Here is a 20414-nt window from a genome sequence, read left to right on the forward strand (position 1 = left end):
AGCAAATGAAGAAGGACCTCTTGGAGGTATTTTCCACGAGCAGTCCCCCTCTTCGGGCTTATGGCTGCAGAGTATGGAGCAGCAGATAAGACTAGGTTTGGCAGCGAGGAGAGAGCCTGGTGTTCACGCTGCCAACCTCCAGGCAGTCCTGCCCGCCTCCTCCTTCCTTGAACCCCTTTTTCTCTTCATTTTCTGTCCTTTCTTAGTCCCTTTCACCTCCACCTCCTCTTAATCCCCAGCCTTTCTCTTCTTTCCCCTTTTCTTCCCAGAGTTTCCCTCAGAAATTAGATAAAAACAGCTGAATTCAAAATACCTTCCAGCACGGAGACTCTAACGCTGACCTTCTGCCTCCCTCAGGGACGGACATCGCGCCTGTCACCTCATCCTTCTTTCTCACTCCTCGTGAAGCCCAAGCCACGTGCCGACCTCCTTGGCTCTGTGTTACGTTTCCTTTCCTGTTTCCTTCGAGAGGGTGCGCTCTGAGGCACGTTTGTCCCCTTCACTGAGGCGCTATCATCCTAGATGCCGCCTTTGTGGTAGCAAGGTGTCTGGGCTTGGGACTCTCGGAGCTTGGAAGCAGAAAGGGCTCCATCTGGTGTCACCTTCACCATTGGAGTCAGCTGGTCCCACTCTGGCTTCCAACTCCTGTCACCCCCGCCCAGTCACACAAGTCACCACTGCGACGACACCCCGTGACTTCCACCTGAGAGGAGGGGAGGCTCAGCAGATGCCAACCTGGCGTGTCCCATCCTAGGAAAAGAGACCCTCTCGAGAGAAGTATCTGGGTTTGGTGTGGTTTGGTTCAGTTTGGGTCTAACTAGAAAAGTAAAATGAGCTCCCCCCCGTGAGTATGCTGCTAGAGAATTCAGCCTACACAAATGCCTATGGAGAAAATTGTAGAAGTTGTGATACCCTGAAGGGACTCAGACCATCTGAATCTAGGCAAGACCAGTCTGTTTAAAATGAGACTCCTTGTACCTTGAATGTTCTGGGGTGGGGGGGGGGGGGGGACGAGGCGGCAGGAGGAGGAGATCAAGGATTAAAAGAGAAAGCAAAACCGGCTACCTTTTACTAATTTCTGCATTTTTGCATGCTTTTTTTTTCCTATGCCTGTTGCATGCATTTAACCATTAATTATGTCAATAATGGAAAAGAAATTGTTTTACTTGTGGCATAGCTGTTTGAAATGATGATTTTGAGAACTTGGAGTATTTTTCCAGCACCTTTCCCTAAGCGGCTCATCGCTGACAGACTTTATTGGCTGCGCTGGGTTGATCGTTCTTTGCCCTAAACCCCCAGGTGGAAGCAGTTGCCTCCTTGATGCTTTAATTGCAGCTGACTCAGCTAATTCAGAAAGCTGGGATGGATCCTCCCAGCTTGTTTAGAAATGTCAATGTTGATTAAGATAGATGTTTGACTTTTATTTTATTAAATTATTTGACAAAAAATCTGTTATTTTTAAAAATGTATTTCCTTTGAAGGGTTATTTTAGAGCGTTCAGAGAGGATCTAGGAGTGTGGTATTATGCAGTTTTTAAGTAGGTATGAAATGGTTATTTATATGATTGTTTCTTTAAGGCTTATGTATACTGTCCATTATATGCTATAAAATATTTTGAAAGTAAATTTAAAGATTGTAAAAAAAAAAAAAAAAAAAAAAAAGATAGATGTTTGAAACCAAAGTCAACTCGAAGGCGCCCTGGACTTGGCTTTCCAGGGATGAAAGCCGGTTCTGGGATGGACATTTAAGGGCTGTGTCTTCATCGCAGCTCTGTGTCTTTGGACCTGTTTTGGATCTCAGCAGGAGGGGGAATTTTAGGGATGACCGGTGCCTTCGTTTATTTTGTAAGCAAGCGGGAGGGAGGGTAGAGGTCCAAGTCCAACCGTCCATCTGTGGTCTGGCTGCTTGAGATTCTCAACAGAGATTTGGGCAAAGTAATCCACAAAGGTAAGAGCGGGACACGGGGCCTTTGGGTTGAGCATGCAGCTGTGGAAGCCACAGGCCTGTTGAGCGGGTGCTTTGCCATTTTCCGCGAGCCCCTCTCTTTATCTTCCTCCTCATTGTGTCTCCTTTCCACTGCTTTCTCTTGCTTCAGGGAGATTCAGAGAAAAGGCTTCTATTCTCCACAAGATTGCCAAGAAGAAATGCCAGGTGGATGAGAACGAGAGGCAGAACGGGGCCGCCAACCACGTGGGTAAGTACAGAGAAACTTGTATCCCGTGACTTTCCCGGAGCACACGGAGGGGAGCAGGGAGGCAGGACCCAGCATGGGCCCCCTTGACTTGGTGCGGACCCCCAACTCTGCAACTCAGCCCATTCCTGGGTGTCCGCAAGAGCCTATTTCCCCTGGGAGGTACAGGGCGTAAATGGACGCACTCTTGTCACCTACTCTAGGGGATTTCCAAGAAGAGAAAAATGATTCTCTGAGGAACCCAAAGTAAACCAGCTTCTACCCAGGCATTTTCCTTGAAGAGTAAAAAAATCACTTTTCAGGTATCCCACAGAGAGAAAACACACAGACACCTCTCATTTAATGTTTCACAAAAGGTGCGAGTATCATTTCTGAAATTCTCGCCTGGTAACCAGATATCTACCCGTTATACTTGGGACATGGTCCATGCCACACCCACTAAGTTCGCAGCCGGTTCACTTAGTCACTCCTAAACTGAGTGAGGGTGTCCCTTCAAGGCAACACCACCTCTCCTCTCTCATGAATTCAGCAATAGCAGTCCAGGTCTCTTTGGGCTGACTTTTTCTGAGTTCCTGTGTGAACCAGATCGTGACATTCAGACATCTTATTTTAACTTCGAACATGATGTTCCTCCTGTCTGCAACTATAATTTAACTCACTAATTCTAAATTCAGACTAAATTTAACCTAATCTGGATCTCTGCTACAAACGATGCTATTGCCCAAGAAACTGCAATGATCTGCAGACAAAATGCTACAGGGTTGCCCTCAAAATACAGGACATTCCTAAGGAAGAGTTTATGCCTCGGGACACCTGGGTGGCTCAGTCAGTTAAAGCCTCTGCCTTTGGCTCAGCTCATGATCTCAGGGTCCTGGGATGGAGCCCTGCAGTGGGCTCTCTGTTCAGCGGCAAGTCTGCTTCTCCCTCTCCCTCTGTGATTACTTTCTCTCTCTCTAAAATAAATAATATTTAAAAAGAAGAAGAAGAAGAGTTTCTACCTCTCCTTTTGGCCTGACTTCTGGCTCCTGTAAGATCTTTGGCCAAGAAACAGTCAAAATTCTATTGGGCATGAAAAGAAAGACTTGAGGGAAATAAGCTCAAGTGTTATATATTGTATGCAGGCTCTATTTCTTCTCCTCTGTTCATATCTGTTCTCAAACATCTTAATTCCACTTTGGGACCTGATCATCCCTTTTGGTAGGGTCAGGCTTGGCCATCGTGGGCTGATCTCAATGTTGTCTCACTTCAGCTAACAGACACCCCAAAACCCAGTTTTAATATTTCCCCAGGTACTTGGTGTTTGGTATTTTTCATAACTGGACCAAGAATATTAGGGTTAGCCGGCAGAGCTCCACACTGCAGAACATCACATAACAGTGTCACTATTAAAAACATGGAAAGATAAAATAAATTTGAGCTTCTGTGGCTTTTTATATTTTAATATATTTATGCCTCTGTATTCTACAGCTAAATACATGAATAAACAGAAACCTTTCCCTATAATTTCCAAAAGGTGGCCACTTCAAGTCCAATCGTTTTTATGTAACTCTCAAAATATTTTTCCAGTGATACAAATGTGTTGTCCTTCAGAAGTCACTAGAAACAAACATTCTGCACTCTGTGAGCGGCCCAATACCACTCATATCATATACTGAGGAGCATGACGATACTCCCGGCAACCGTGACGTTGACCCTTACGGCTTCATTGTCTCCTGAAATCCTAAATTTCCCCAGCACAGTCAGAAGGCCTAAGCACCTTTCTATTTCGCTCCCACTGAAGTCATGGCAGGCCTTGGTGGTGCTGATCCCTGATCCCAGGAAGTGCTCCTCTCAGCCCCCAGAAGAAATCTACTAGTGCCGGGCAGATACTGTAATCATGATCGGGAGAGTTTGTTGCTTGCTTGCTCTGTGCCAGCTCTGCGCCAAGTGCTTTGTCTGCATGTTGTTATTTCATCATCCGCAGGGATACCCTTTGATTGCTGTATTGTTGTTAGCAGTATTAGCTCCTCCCCCCAGGTTCACAAGTGAGGAAGCGGAATCTCAGAGAAGTTCAAGTACTTGCTCGGTGTCCCGCAGCATAAGCAGTAGAACCGGAGTAAAGAGCCCAGGCTTGTCTGCGATGCCCAGTGTCAGAGAGTCCCAGGGCTTCACCAGGACCCTGGAGGCACTTCTCAACTCCCAGAGGGAGACTGGAATCTGTACCTGCTGACCTGTGGCTCGTGCCAGGCAGACGTTACCTCTCACTTAGGAGTGACAGAGGTTTCCCTCTGTTTCTCGTTCACCTTCCCCTCGCCCTGCTTGTGATAGGATGCCCAAGTGTAGGACGGGCTGAATAGCATTCTCCAGGCATTGAGGAGGCCAGGCTCTTGAGCCTGCCCCTGCCACCCAGATACAGGCAGGGATGTATACTCAACGAGCCTAGAGAATTAGAGCTGGAAGCAGTGGGCCCTAAGGTCAACCAGTTGCACCCCTTCATTTTACAGATAAGGTTCCTAAACCCAAAGAAAGGAGATTTGCCTAAAGTCCCAGCCTAATAATGGCAGAGCAAAGCCTTGGACCCAAGGCTCCTGGGGCCCTAGCCATAAATATCCTTTCTAGAATGTCATATAAAAGAAGAGATCCTACAGTAAAAAAAAAAAAAAAAAAACATATATATATATATATATATATATATCTCCATCCATCCGTCCAAGGGGGATGGTCTGATGGTCCTGGGTATAAATATTAGTGTGTAGATTGAGTATGGTTTTGGTGAAAAAAAAAAAATCTGTGTTCATGTTCTCGAATGGTTACTTGGTGACGTGCCTAATGTAGAAAATGCCAGCCAGGGGAGCTGAAAGGGGGCTCAAGATATAAGTCTGGACTGAGAGAGCCAGAGAGCTATTAAAGAGAGGAGGAGGACTGAAAACACCGAAAGGTACTGGGGAGAATGGGAAAAAATCCTTTGCCATTTGGCGCCACCCCAGCCCTGGGTCTTACCACCACCCCTCGGAGACCACTGTCTTCTCTGGCCCAGCATTTCAGGACATTCCTTCCCATGTGGCTCTTACCCCCACTGACTCCATTTGCTTTCTCTGTGTGTGTCTATGTTGTACCACAGAAAAAATCGAGCTCCCAAACAGCACAAGCACGGAGGTTGAAATGACACCATCCAGCGATGCTTCGGAACCCGTACAAAACGGAAATCTGTCCCACACCATTGAAGCTGCGGATGCCCAGGTACGGCTCTCTCCCCTTGCTCTTGATGTCCTAGCACCAGCGGTGCGGACCTTCCGTTCTCGGAGGTGCACGCTCCCGGGCAGGGCAGACTCTGGGCAGAGCCTGTTCTCTTTGTGTCTGTGGCTCAGTAGGGGCAAAGGGCCCCACGTGCACCAAGCTCTTTGAGCACTGAATGAATTCACACATTCTCTGAGCTGCTGCCTCTCAGAGTGAGATCAGTGGCCTCGTGCATATAATCCAGAGATCAAAATGCAGATCCCTGGGCTGTACTCCAGACCTGATGAAGCAGCATCTTGGGGTAACAGCATCCAGGTATCAACCTTTTAAACCTGCCTCCCAGGGATTCTTCGTAAGTGATGACTGTTCGGTGCCTGTCACGGTCTGATCCTTTCTCTGTGTCTTTAAGATCAAGTAACCAAGGAACTACAGCTGGTCACACCTTGGTTAACCCCCCTTTGCCTTCCCTGTCTCTGCAATTGAAATTAACCCGTACTCTGGCTGGTTCTGCCCTCCAGTGGTGCAACCGATAGCTGCTTGGCCTAATAGAATACTCAACCTTCTATGTGCTCTGTGCCATGGATTTGGTACTGGCACTTTGCATATATTGCCTTTAAACCTCACAGCTGAAGGAGGAGGCCTTTACTTTCTGCATTTTAGAGGTGAGGAAGCAAAAGCAGGACAAGATGAAGGGCTTCATCAGGATTACCTATCCAGTAGTTAGCGGAGCTGAGATTCAGTCCCTGGTCCGTCTAAATAGAGTGCCGGGACTTCTTGCCACCACACAGCACTGCCTCTGGACCACAGCTGCTCCCAAAAGGAAGCAGAAGCCCCAAAAGGAGGTGATGCTTGCCACGTTTCTGGATCTCCACTGCACCAAGTGTATCAGGATATCTTAGGTATAGATGCCCAACTCACATTTTCATCAGGCACCCTCGGTCCACATTTCTCAAACTCGAATGCACTTGCAAAGCTCCTGGGGGATCCGGTTAAAATTCAGAATCAGATATGTCTTGTCTGGAGTGGGTCCCAGAGTCTGCAAAGCCCCCAGATGGTTCTGGCACTGCTGGTCCAAGGACCTCACTTGGAATAGCACGGCTGTAAAGTTCATGGCCTACTTCTCTAGACAGAACTTTCCCGATGAGCCGAAAAGTTACACTGTGCCCACAAATAGAAGCCAGACTACGACAAATCTATTCTGGCACTCTCTCCTCCTTTATGCCAGGATACACTCTCAATGGAGCCTGCTCTTCTATGGGGGAAAGCATGCTAATTATTGTCCATTGCCTTTATCCCCTAAAAGAATAGGCAAGGAAAGTCTCTTTGCTTGAAGGAAAGGGTAAAGATGTTGAGCACCTTTTTTGTGTACCTGTTGGTCATTTGTAGGTCTTCTTTGGAAAAATATCTATTCAGGTCCTTTGCCCATTTTTTAATCTGGTTATTTATTTATTTTGCTACTACGTTGTAGGGGTTCCTTATATAATTTGGATATTAGCACCTTACCAGATATATGGCTTGGCAAATACTTCCTCTCATTCCATAGACTGCCTTTCTTCTTGTTGATGGCTTCCTATGCTGTGCTTTCACAAAATATTTATCTACACCAAATGACTGTGTAGTGCACCTTAAATAGATATGATCTGTATTAGTCCATTATACTTCAGTGACGCTGGAAAAGAAATAACGAAAGGAAATTATAAAGAAAGGGAGCTCCTTCTGCCCTATCTCCTCTGCCTTCTAGGCTCTCTCCCTCCTGCCCAGAGCCCTGCGGTCCCTTTGCATTAGCTCAAGGGTAAGCTGGCAGAGCAGCTTATGTCCCCGTGGATAAGCAGCATGTGGCAGCAGGAGGCGGGCCCCAAGGACATCTGGCTGCCCTTGGGGATGGCACAGTCACAGGTGTGCGGAGGGCAGCGTCCTCATCGTGCCTCTCCATCTGGCTGGCAGAGGGACAGCTGTGCCCCCCAACAAGAGAGTGCCTTGCTGCAGGGGAGGGAGGGAGCCCCGCCTGACCCCTCCCTGAGCAGAGCTGTGCCCCCAGGTATCACATCGGGAAACAGCACAGATTTGTGCACCACCTCAAGGGCAAACAGATCTCCAAAGAGCCACCCGTGCTGGCCACAGGACAGCCTGCAGGAGGCTGGCAGGTGCACCCAGAGTGAGTTACCTAATCTCGCTTCAGTGTCCCCATTGACAAATTAGAGATACTAACGGTGCCAGCCTCGTTTGGGTTATTGGGAGAGTTGCATTAAAAAACATGGGAAGGGGCGCCTGGGTGGCTCAGAGGGTTAAAGCCTCTGCCTTCGGCTCAGGTCATGATCTCAGGGTCCTGGGATCGAGCCCCGCATCAGACTCTCTGCTCGCAGGAGCCTGCTTCCCTCTCTCTCTCTTCCTGCCTGCCTCTCTGCCCACTTCTGGTCTCTATCTGTCAAATAAATAAATAAAATCTTAAAAAAAAAAAAAACATATGGGAAGCACTTAGCACAGAGCTAAATGCTGCAGTTTATATTATTGTGTGCCCACACTTACCGTATACATCCCAGCCAAGGTGTTCCTGCTCGTTTGGGTAAAATAAAAATGTAATGCATATAGGTAGAGAAGCTGCAGATGAACACACACACACACACACAGATGAATATATATATTCATACAAATTTGGGTGTGTGTGTGTGTGTGGTGTCTAAGGGTAGTCAGGATATAATAAGTAAATAAATAAACATTTGTGGTAAGTAAGTAATTATAGCCCAGTGTGACTGCAGCTCTGTGCAAAGTGCTGTGGGAGCCTGCCTGAGGAAGAGAAAATATAAATATTTATATAAATATAAATATAAAATATATTTTCTCCCAAGAGAAAATATAAAAGCGTCATGGAAGAGGTAACATTTGACTGGGTGTTGGTGGGTGAGTAGGAGTTCGTTGCTCAGAGAAGGAAATGACAAGTGCAAATGTGAAAAACCTTAAGAGGGAAGTTCGTGTTTAGTGATGAGTGAGAAGGCCAGTGGACCTGGAGACCAGAGCAGAAAGTGAGGAGGGAGGAAAGATCCACTAGGAAAGGTAAATGGGGCTGAAACTCTTCAACTGTTCAATCAGAAAAATTTTAAGTGTTCATCTAGTACGTGTCAGGCACCATGCTGGGCCCTGGCGATACCCACACATTCCAGCAGACCAGAGAACTGGAAAATACAAGATATAGACGACCACAAGGGCCAACAAGAAAGTTCAGCATGGTGGTGTGGTGAGGACTATTGGAGGGCTCCTGTAGGTTGGGAGCTATGGGGAGGCCTCACTAAGGAAGTAGCATTTGAACTGAGGCTGAACTCCAAGGAGGGAGCCAAGGAAAGAGCACCTACCCAGGCAGAAATGGGTTAGGCTTGCTCAAGGAACAGAAAAGTCAGTGTGGCTTATGGGTAGGGACCAGAGGGAGGGAGGATGGTGACAATGAGGTGGGCCAGGAGGGTCAAGCAGAGCTGCCTCACCTTGTAGACCATGATCAAGAAGTTCACTTCCTTCTAGGGTCACAATAAGCCACTGGAGGTTCCCATCTGTGATCTGCCCCTCTACAAAAATCCCTAGGCCTATGCTGCCACGTGGAGAGTGAATTTGGGGCAAGAGGGTTGTATACCAATAGTGGGGCAAAAGGGTCACTGCAGGAGTTGAGGCTAAGAGCTGATGGTAGCATGGACCAGTGCAGTAGACATGAAGGAGCGTTGTGGATCGTGAAGGGCATTGTAGGCTCCACCAAGCACCCTGGACTTTACCCTGCTGCGAGTGGGGAGCCACAGAGGTTTAAAGGAAGCCCTGTCAGTGTTGTAAGAGAGGAGCATAGTGCTTTCAAGTTGCTCAAAAGGGGCCAGAGTGAGGGAAGACTGGATACGGGGTGGCAAGGGAAGAGCCTCCCAGTTCAAGGTTCAGCAAACAATGATCCATGGCTAAATCTGGGCTCTAGCCTGTTTTAATTCAACCCGTGAGACAAGAATGTTTTTACATTTTTAAAGGTTTAAAAAAAAAAAACAGTAGCAGCATATGTGACAGAGACCATATGGACCACAAAGCCTAAAATATTTACTATCTGGCCCTTTACAGGAAAAGTTTGCCCACCCCTAGACCATCTGCAGTCTTAAAAAAGAGAGAGAGAGAGAAAGAAAAAGAATGAGGAATTTCTTCATGTATTGATATGGAACGATCTTCAATATATGTTCAATGAAAAAGGCTCCTGCCAAATTGTACCCAGTCTAGGATATTTGTATGAGGGGAGAAAACAGAGGGAAATAACATATGTATTTGCATGGGATGCTACCGATAAAAGTGGCTCTGCTCACTACCTCCTGAACCAGGGCCTGGGTGATGGAGAACCAGAGTGGCAAAGAGTCTTTGCAGTATGCAGCTTTCTATAGTTTTTAAATTTTGAACCCATCAACTGTATCCCTATTCCCAAAAAAATGCAACAACAATAAAAATAATAATGGGTTAAATTAAAACAGAATCAGTATGGTTTAGTGGTTTAAGATGAGAGACTCTGGAGACAGACCACATGAATCCAAATCCCAGATCCGCCACTGACCTGCTCTGTGACTTTGGCCACCTTACTTAACCTCTCTGTTCTCCATTCTCCTTCTCTGTGAAACTTGAATAATAATCCAATTTCATAGCGTTGCTGTGAGGATAGAATGCTCTTGGAACAGTTCTTGGCATGTAGGAAACACTGCCTGGGTGTTTGCTATTATTAGCGGTACTTAGTAAAACTTAAAAAATGGTATCTATCAAGGAACCCAGGTGCCAAGGCCTTAGACCAAGTATTTGCTGTGACAGGAAATGGCACTGGCTGGATCTGAGAGCCATTTCTGAGGTGGCATTGAGCATATCTGGCCCTAGAGAGGGAACAAGAAAGGAAGGTGCAGGTGATCCTGAGGTTGCCAGGCTGAAGTCACTGAGTGATGGGGTACGTTAGGGCTCGGACTCCAGAATCAAAATAAAGATGCAAAATCAGAATGCTCAGCCCATCCCCCACCCCAAAGCACAGCTTCTCCAGAGATGATTCAGTGCCTTTATGGTGTTAGTTTCATCTATTTCCCAGTTGTGTGTTTATCACGCTACATGAAGAATGAGGTCTACATCCTAACTTTATTCATGGAAATTATGAGCCCTGTGCACCACACATGCATTGCAGGTAATCTCCAGAGACTTGAGCCTGTCTCGTGTAATTAACCTGCTGTTTCAAAATCCCTATTTACAAGGGAACTAATTTTACATTGACACCTCATCTCTGAGAGCTTTCTCCAGTACAGGCTTGACACTGGCAACGAAGAACATTTTTAAAATAGTCTCTTTCGCAGAGGGAGCCCCTTTGCAGGAGGTTTTCTGCTTCATTTGTACGTTTTCTGGAACCAAGAATTAATTTGACTTGTAAACGGTTTAGTGCTAATTATCTCCTCCCCGTGACTGCTGACACAATGCAGTCATTGCGTTAGAATCATCTAACGCAGAACTGATTCGAGCTGCTGCAGAGAATTTGCCAAGCCTCCAAATGTGCAATGTCAGAACTTTAACAGGGTTCAGAAGACGATTAAAAGAAACAGTCTGGGGGCACCTGGGTGGCTCAGTGGGTTAAAGCCTCTGCCTTCAGCTCAGGTCATGATCCCGGGGTTCTGGGATCAAGCCCCGCATCGGGCTCTCTGCTCAGCAGGAGCCTGCTTCCCCCTCTCTCTCTCTGCCTGCCTCTCTGCCTACTTGTGATCTCTGTCTGTCAAATAAATAAATAAAATATTAAAAAAAGAAAAGAACAAAAAAAGAAACAGTCTGTCCTGCCCAGGACCCAGCATTTTCGTACACTTTCCTTCTGCCAATCTAGACAACAACCAGGTGATGGCCCTTGGGCAGCTTGCTGTGTGAATCAGCCCAACCTTGATACATTCTGGGGCTCAATGCACGACGTGGCAGAACCCCCTAAATACACGTTCATGATGACCGGGGCAGAAAGGGCAATGCCTTGCAAATGTCTTAGATTCGGCAATCTGAAAGTCTGACTTTTTTTAATTGTGTCCTACATGTTCACATATCGGGAGCTGGTTTTTTATATGTAGCAGCTTTTATTTCATTTTGCCTTGAAGATTTTGCTCTGTCCTTAGGGAAATCAGAATTGTCCTTGCTTTGGTGAAAAGTTGCACAAGTGCACCAGTGGGCAAACAGAATTATATAAGAAAATCGCATTCCTAGGGGAAAAAAAAGATGTAGATAGGTAAACACTCAAGAATGTATAAGAGGCATGCTTTTTTTCTTACTTGCTTTCTGTACACATAAATATCACCTTAGTGTGTTAAGCTTTTCTTTTCTCCTTCTGGGAACTGAGCCCTGATTTATTTCTCCCCAGTATAACATTGGTCTTTACCTAAGCTCAGGAGAGTTTTTAAGACCTGCTTTCATGAAGCCTCATAGTACTGATAAAGATGTTACAGTATTATGGGACTAAGAATGAGTAAAAAAAAAAGATGATGAAGGCGATTGTGATTTTAGATTTTTGTTGAAAAATAAGAGAAAGTGCATAAAATATCTCCTTTCCATTAAATGTGGATCTTAAAGATGGCATTAAAAAAAAAAGTCAGGGGCACCTGGGTGGCTCAGTGGGTTAAACCTCTGACTTCAGCTCAGGTCATGATCCCTGGGTCCTGGGATCGAGTCCCACATCAAGCTCTCTGCTTAGCGGGGAGCCTGCTTCACCCCTCTCTCTCTGCCTGCCTTTCTGCCTGCTTATGTTCTCTCTCTCTCTCTCTCTGTCAAATAAATAAATAAAATCTTTTTTTAAAAAAGGCAGCAGTTAGTATGGGTTTTTCTTGTTCTTTGGTTTTGGAGCTCCTTTGGGAGGCTTCATAATAAATTTTGGTCAAAAATGTTAGCTCAGGGGCAACTAGGTGGCTCAGTGGGTTAAAGCCTCTGCCTTCAGCTCAGGTCATGATCCCAGGGTCCTGGGAACGAGCCCCTCATCGGGCTCTCTGCTACGCGGGGAGTCTGCTTCCTCCTCTCTCTCTCCCTACTTCTCCACCTACTTGTAATCTCTTTCTCTGTCACATAAATAAATAAAATCTTTTTTTAAAAAATGTTAGCTCAGATAGGGGTTTCCAAGATTATTGAAGAAGATGGCACCTAGAATCCGCATGATGTTGCCCCGAGTTAGCAAACGTTTATGTTCTCAGCCGCAGTGAGGTTTAACCGAGGGTTGAGAACCTCGAACATTCCCGTTATTCAAAGAGCAGGCATCTTTTCTCAGTGACTAAGGTGTAACAACCAGGTTCACCATTTTGAAAGTTTAAGAATAGCCAAGGGTGGCATTTCCCCCATTGATGAGATTATTCAACCTCTTGGAACAGGAAGGAGGCATAATAAGAGGATTCTGGCTCCCGAGAAATGCAGGCTTTGGGGGAAAGTGGGATGTGTCTGTGTGCCTGATGCTGTCAGAGCACGGGGCAGGGCTTGGGGGAGATGCAAAGACCCAACCGTGAAAGGAAAAGGACATCCAACGATTCCCTATCCAGCTGGACTTTGTAAGCCCCACACCATGTTGGAATTACGATTGCCTCAGGAAAGAAACTCATGAGTATCAGAGAAAACCCAGTACAAACTATTTTTTTAGAAAGTAGAAATTATAGTGTCTTACCTAACAGACCTTAGTGCAGGAATTCATTCCATTTCTGGAAGAAAGAACATTTTTTTTCAAACCTAGACATATATTTATCTAAGGAAAAGTTGAGATCCAGTTTATGTATCTGGTGACCTGAACAGTGATTACAAACTGCTTAAGATGCACCCAAAGGCCTTTCAAACACATTTTAAAATGAAATTAAGATCAGACTTGAGTTTCTGACTTAATTTGAATATTGACAAAGAAGTATATATTCACTGAGAATCTTACTATTAATAACACCATTTGTCATTGTGCTTTCTGAAAGAGTTTGAAGAACGTCTATTAATCATGCACATAAAGTACATTAAAGGTTGACTATTAATAAAAGGGAAAAAACTCTATTACCTCCCTGGAAAAAAAAAAAAAAAAAACACTGACATTAATATTACTGTTCCTATGAGTAATTCTATTCCATTCGATAGTAAAATGATGGGAATGATTTTTGAATTATTTTTATGATTCTCCAGTAGCTTTTATGTTGACAAATCTTTTATGATTTGTATCAGCAAGATTTACGAAACCCATGGAAATGATACAAAAAAACAATTTATAACAGCAATACAGAAAGCAATCCGTCTTGTCCGTAGGTTGCACCTAGGAATTATTTGGGCAAAACGCAAAGTGAAGAAAAGCAATTGCATTCCACCAGACTCTTGAGATGCCATTTTATATTGCAATGAAATGGTTTCTTGGCTCTCAGAGAACTTGGTCTTCCAGACAGCTCCATCACTCACAGCAAGATCCTTTGAAAACTTGATTTCAATTCAAAGTCATGTAGAAGCAGATTATGGTTTTTTTCTGGTTGCTGTTGCTGAGTGAAACCTTATCTTGTTTTTAATATGCTAAATTCTTGATGTTTGGGTTGGGTTTTCTTTTTTTAATTTTTCCATCTATATGTTAAACAAACCATATGATGGTATTATAAGGGGAGCGAATTATTTCCTGCCACTAGGAGGGCAAAGATTTAACACTTATTTTTTTAAGATTTTATTTATTTATTTCACAGAGATCACAAGTCAGACAGAGATTACAAGTAGGCAGAGAGACAGAAAGAAAGGGAGAAGCGGGCTCCCTGCCAAGCAGAGAGCCCAATATGGGGCTCAATCCCAGGACCCTGGGATCATGACCTGAGCCAAAGGCAGAGGCTTTAACCCACTGAGCCACCCAGGTGTCCCAAGATTTATCACCTATTAAAAAAATTTGTTTGCTACTTAGTTAGCCCTGTTGGTTAAGGATGTCCACACAAAAGGCAGTGTAAATGTCTCAGATGGTGCATCTTTCCAAAAAGGAGATGCTTTTGACTTACCTCTTTTTGACTTATCTCCTTGGAAAAAGTGATAGAAACAGAAGATAAAAAACAGAGTTGAGGGGCACCTGGGTGGCTCAGTGGGTTAAAGCCTCTGCCTTTGGCTCAGGTCATGATCCCAGGGTCCTGGGATGGAGCCCCACATTGGGCTCTCTGCTCAGCGGGGAGCCTGCTTCCCTTCCTCTCTCTGCCTGCCTCTCTGCCTGCTTGTGATCTCTGTCAAATAAATAAATAAAATCTTTTAAAAATAATAAAATAATTTTTAAAAAACGGAGTGGAGAGAATGAGGTATACTGTTAAGTATATATATATATATGCATAAATATGTATGCATGTGTGTATATATATATATATATATATATAAATGCACAGACACTGAGAAACCAAGATAACAAAAGTAAAAGACTTTTTCAAAGACTCAAAGAATTAGTGAAAAGGTGATTTCAAAATAAATTACAGCAAGTGAACACAACGATTTATTTCAAAGCCAAAAAACCTATTGAAAAAATGAGACATTGTTAAAAGATAAATATTCATATTGTCAGTGTGTGTAAGTCTGCTTGGACTACCATGACAAAATGCCATAGACTGGGTGGTTAAAACCACAGAAGTTTATTTTCTCACAGTTCTGGAGGCTCTAAGTCCAAGATCAAGGTTCTAGCCAATTCACTTCCTGGAGAGGACTTTCTTCCAGGCTTACAGATGGCTGCCTTCTCTCTATGGCCTCCTATGGCCTTTCTTGTACACATAATGCAGGGTGGGGGGCACCCTCTGATGTCTCTTCTTACAAAAACATTCATGCTGTCAGGCTCAGAGACCCACTTCTTTGACCTTATGTAACTTTAAGTAATTCCTTCAAAGTCCCATGTGCAAATACAGTCACACTAAGGTTAGGGCCTCAATGTATGAATTTTGGAGGGACACAAACATTCGGTCCATTATTTATTGTCAGTAAGGACTCATCTTAAGAGTGGAGTAAACAGTTTATTCCAAATGCAGCTCTCTGGTTTTCCATCATTGAGATCTAACAGCTTTTCTTCTTCCACACTGTCCTGTTTTTATTCCCCTTTCAAAGAAGAATCTAGCAAATGGCAAATGAGGTCTCCGTTAGCCATAGAACCCTCAGCTGACCTGTCCCAGAACTCTGAGTTTGCTTTCAAAATGAATCACAACGCACCTTCCTTGACAAATCCTGAACTACACTCTGGTTTTCCCCAAATTTATTTTTTCTTGTGTCACTTGGAGATTTCGAGTACAGATTTTTGGGTCTGTGAGACCAAAATGATCCACAACCCAGTAATGGATATTTTTATAGGTCGATCTTTTTCTTATGCGATGTTCTATTTCTGTAATAGATATAATAAAGGCCACTGGTATGTTGACCCCGCTAACCGAACGATTAATTTAGGAAAAATAGAGAAGCAAATCACTTACCATCTGTCCCTGAGTCAGCCAGTATTTATGGGTGGGAGTTGGTCATAAATTTCTATTGCTCTTTCTACTTCTATTTAAGCCACCTAGTCTACTGCATTTTGGTATGTCAGACCAAACAGGTTAATACACTAACCATATGGATATTTATCTTTGAAGTATCTCATTCTTTAAATTTCTTTCTTTATTTGTTTGTTTGTTTGTTTTGTTTTGTTTTGGGGGTTAGAGAGGCAGAGGGTGAGGGAGAGAGAGAATCTCAAGCAGACTCCACGCTGAGCACAGAGCCCGAGGCACGACTCAGCCTGAGATCATGACCCAAGCCAAAATCAAGAGCTGGTTGCTTAACCAACAGAGCCACCCAGACACCCCTAAATATCTCCTTTTTGAATAGATTTCCTTTGTAAAGCACTGGTGTGATTTGCTCTTACAAAATGGAGAGCGCTCTCTAGAACATTGCTTGGGAGGGACCTTTTACTTGCCAAATAGTTGTTGATTTCAGAGACTTTCACTGTATTAAAATGTGACTGTACATTTTTGGCAACTTTACCTTTGAGAGTTCCAACTCTGCTATTGTTTTTAGCTCTGCACAAAACACAGAATCAAGGTGTCACAATATTTTGAGTCTTGCCATCTGCTTGGAAGCTTTGTTTCTGATAGAAAGTCTACTTACAGCCTACCTACTGAAAGAAAATAGCATTTTCTCCATCGAGCTGTGGAATTTTCCCTTTCATCCTACTTATAAAGGCCTTCTACTTAGTCATGTTACCTAAAAGGAAAATAAATTAGTTTGTTGACATCACCATAGTCAATGAATACTCAGTAAATGTTCGATGAATGCATAGATGAAGGAACAAAAATTTTTACAGTTTCTACTTTTATGTCAATTAATTGAATTACAGGATTTTATTGCTGGAAGTATCATAATTCACTTAGTCAGGCTTCTTTCTCCTAGATGTCTTGGAAGAAATTATTTTCCTAAACACTCAGTAACTGTTGATTATTATTTTTTGTGTTCACTATGTGCCCAACACCATTTTAAGGAACCTCCATGAACTATCTCAGTTAATTTTATAACAGCAGTCATGTTGTAAAAGACTGTTCTGGAGCAGAAGATTTATCTATAAATCCCTTCTCCAACAATTGCTTCATTAGGTACGGTGCTTTCAAGATTCTTTCTCTCTCTCTTTCTCTCTCTCTCTCTCTCTCAGAGCCCCCCCACAGACACACAGACACAGACACACACACACACACACACACACACACACTCTCTCTGTACAGTGTGTGTGTGAGTATGTGGTGCATATTCTTCCCCTGAGGTTCTACAGGCCTTTTGAACACTGAATCCTGGAGTCTGGAAATAACCTGCCTCCTATTTCAGTCCTTGCCAAAATCAGCCTCAAAAAAGTTTATTATTGTAAAGGGCTTAATCCATCGTCTCCGATGGCCCCTAGGCATTCATTTGAGAAGTAGCTAGGGCAAGATGATCCACAGTGATGGGAATCGGGGGTGGCATCAGGCCATGAAGAGCACATCAAATCTCCAGCCCTCATTTTGGCCCTTGCTGTAGCTTGGCTGTCACGTCCCCCTCCCACCACCATCACGTGAAGCCTGGGCAACATTTCAGTCCTTTTTCCTTGGACAGAGATACTAAAGAACAAGTCTTTCTTCTTCATGTGTGTTGGAAGGTCTGCCCTCCACTGATATCACATCTCATTTTTAAGTTTGTACCTGGCACCTTGGAGACCGGACCCACAGAAATAGAGGCCCCTCCTATCCACTTACCCCCAGATCTGCTCTTCGTTTCCCTTCAAAGCTGCCCTGGATATTACGACAAGAATGCCATGGCACGAATAGCTTAGAAACAACAGAAACATATTTCTCGCAGTTCTAGAGGCTGAGAAGTCCAAGATCAAGTGGCAGGTGATGGAATCCGCTTCCGGGTTCATAAATGGCCATTTTGTTTACTGTGTCTTCACATGGCGGAAGCGGCAAGCAAGCTCCCTGGAGGCTCTTTTGTAAGAACACTCTTATAATCACCTCCCAAAGGCCCCACCCCCAGACACCATCACACAGGGGAGTAGGACCTCAACGTGAATTTCAGAGGGACACAAACATTCAGTCTGCAGTAGACTCGGAGAGAAGGAAAAGAATGCAACTAGAAACAGAGGTTTCTGATCTCCTTTTCTTAGCAATGTGGGCCATCCAAACCACTAGAAATTAGTTTTAGGCTCAAGAAAATTAGGCACAATTATGTCAATTAAATGCTTGCTGCTGCCTATAGCTAATATTTTGCGTTGAATAGGTCAAATTTGTTACAAATAAAGCTGGTATAACTGGGCATAAAGCACATTTATTTTTATATTTAACATACCTATTCTTTAGGAGTAAGGAAGGGAGGCAGTGTGAAATGGGGAAAGAGCCTTGAGCTGGAAGTAAAGAGGTAACTCGGACCTAGCCTCCAACCGTGACCTCTCTTCAGCATACCACTTCATCCATCAAATGGGGTGGCGGAGGGGCTGGTCTCGATGGACTGGAGTCCTTTAACCCTGAAATTCAGGACTCCTTCTCTTGGAACCTAAAGCTACTAGCCTAACTGATCTCAGAGGGCTTGGATTGCAGCTTGTCTCTTGTGATCGAATGGTGTCCACACAATGAACGGAATAACCCAACTTCATGGTCAAGAAGGTGGCCCCACAGTAGAGCATTGCAGGGGAGAAGGAAGTTCTGCCTCGCTAGGACATGGATTTTAAGGGCTGCTGGGGCCTAAAATGCAGTGAGGGGTACCAGGACCAGGTGCCTTACAGATCACACATAGTATATGTCCTTTGGCTGTTCCAGCATTTCCACCGGTTTGCCCAAGGTTACACAGCTCGTTAGTCCCAGAGGCGAGCTTCATGGCAGAAGGGAAGAGGTCTAACATGCATCGATCCCCAGGTCTCTACCGGGCACTGTGCCTCCTGGAGTTGCCGGAGAGTTACCATCCTCAGTCTGTAGATGAACGCCTCCCCGTCGTCTAGACAATACGCATTCTATTAGCCCCTTTTTGAAAACCTTGCTGGGAGTGCGGTTATTTCAATATTCTTGATGTGCCCACCCAGTCTCACGTCTTGGGCTGAGTGATGTTTTTCTGAATCTGTATTCCCACCCTCGGTCCCTCTCTCTGAGCCTGTAGGCGATTCCTAGCCCACGTCACAGTCTTTTGGTGAGCTTCGCCCTGTCTGGTCATTCAAGTGTGCATCTGTGCAGCTGAACAACAGGGAGGTAGAAACCTATTTGCTTTTCCCAGATACAAACGACAGAAGGAGCAACAACAGCAAATGTGTTATGGACATTCTCTTTAAGAAAAAGCACAAACCACTTGACCTTCACCCCACTTAACCATGGCCCAGTGCTTTAGAGTAATGAGTTCTGTTTTTCGCGGCCTTTTAAGCGCGGCCCTGTTATTCCCTCCAGCATCACGGCACACGGAAGGGGCTCCCCGGTGAGAAGGAAGAGCACTCCCGAGAGCCGAAGGATGTCGTCCTTTTTTAGGGGAGAGAGGGGTGAGAGGTTCACTTCCAACCCGAATCAAACCCCAACCAGGCTGAAATCTGGGCAGATCCAGGTGATTCTCGGAGATTGGTCCTTGCCACCTGGAGATAAGATGTTATCAGCAATCAGTAACACTGAGCTTGAAGATGCCTCTCAAGTTTTCATTTTAATTCTCTAATAGAAGAGATTGCATTAAAATGGGCTCCCCTTCACGTTGAAGTCTTGCACCATGCCCTTCACAGACAAGAATAAGAAATTGGGTTGCTCCCAGGAAATATTTTTCCAGCTGGAGAAGCAACCTCTGGACTTGTGGATCCAGCTCAGGCCCCACTGCTGGAAACCTGATGCCTCTTCTAGGGCAAACCGTCCCTACCAGGCACAAGTAGAAATAGTATAAGGTATACATGCAAAGAAGCTAAAAAGATTCCCATGAGGGGCGTCTGGGTGGCTCAGTCAGTTAAGCATCTGCCTTCCGCTCAGGTCATGATCCCCAGGTCCTGGGATCGAGCCCCACATAGGGCTCCTTGCTGAGCAGGGTCTGCTTCGCCTTCTCCCCTCTCCCTCTCTGATCTCTCTCACTCTCTCAAATAAATAAAATCAATCAATGAAATAAGAAGATTCTCATCGTAGTAGGCCACAAATGGACAGGCTATGGCTCTCCTCCTATTCATGAGATAAATAAAAAATAACTTGTTGGTATCAGAGACCTCCTGTTCTCTTCTGTCTTCCCATGGCCAGACCTCTAGGGTCCAGGCTTCAGTCTTGATAAATGAATCCTAGAAGGTGATTGTGCAGTTGTCACTTAGGGTAACACTCTCTCTCTCTCTCTCTCTCTCTCTCCCTCACACACACACGTGCGCACACACATACATGTGCACACACATCCACACCCAGTTATGCAAATAATTCCATTCAGCCACTGAGAGTTCTCATTGTGAGTCTGCCCTACCTCATTCTACAAAGATTCAAGACTGCTTGTAAAAATTCTTCTGAGGAAAAAGGATAAAATGAAGAATTTTGAGAAAATTCAACACAAGATGTAAAGGAAAAGGAAAGAGTGGGACTGG

The 20414-nt window shown here is 44.6% G+C and overlaps 1 protein-coding gene across 2 annotated transcripts in view; it reads left to right on the forward strand.

The window, feature by feature from the left end:
- SLC24A2 (solute carrier family 24 member 2) overlaps positions 1–20414 on the forward strand; it is a 248718-nt gene that overhangs the window by 192702 nt on the left and 35602 nt on the right. For both annotated transcript variants that reach the window (XM_032308954.1, XM_032308955.1), the window contains 2 exons: positions 2096–2194; positions 5292–5410. In XM_032308954.1, coding sequence (XP_032164845.1) covers positions 2096–2194; positions 5292–5410 — 218 coding nt within the window. The remainder of the gene's footprint in view (positions 1–2095; positions 2195–5291; positions 5411–20414) is intronic.

Source organism: Mustela erminea, chromosome 12, assembly GCF_009829155.1.
Source record: "Mustela erminea isolate mMusErm1 chromosome 12, mMusErm1.Pri, whole genome shotgun sequence".
Classification (NCBI taxonomy): Eukaryota; Metazoa; Chordata; class Mammalia; order Carnivora; family Mustelidae; genus Mustela; species Mustela erminea.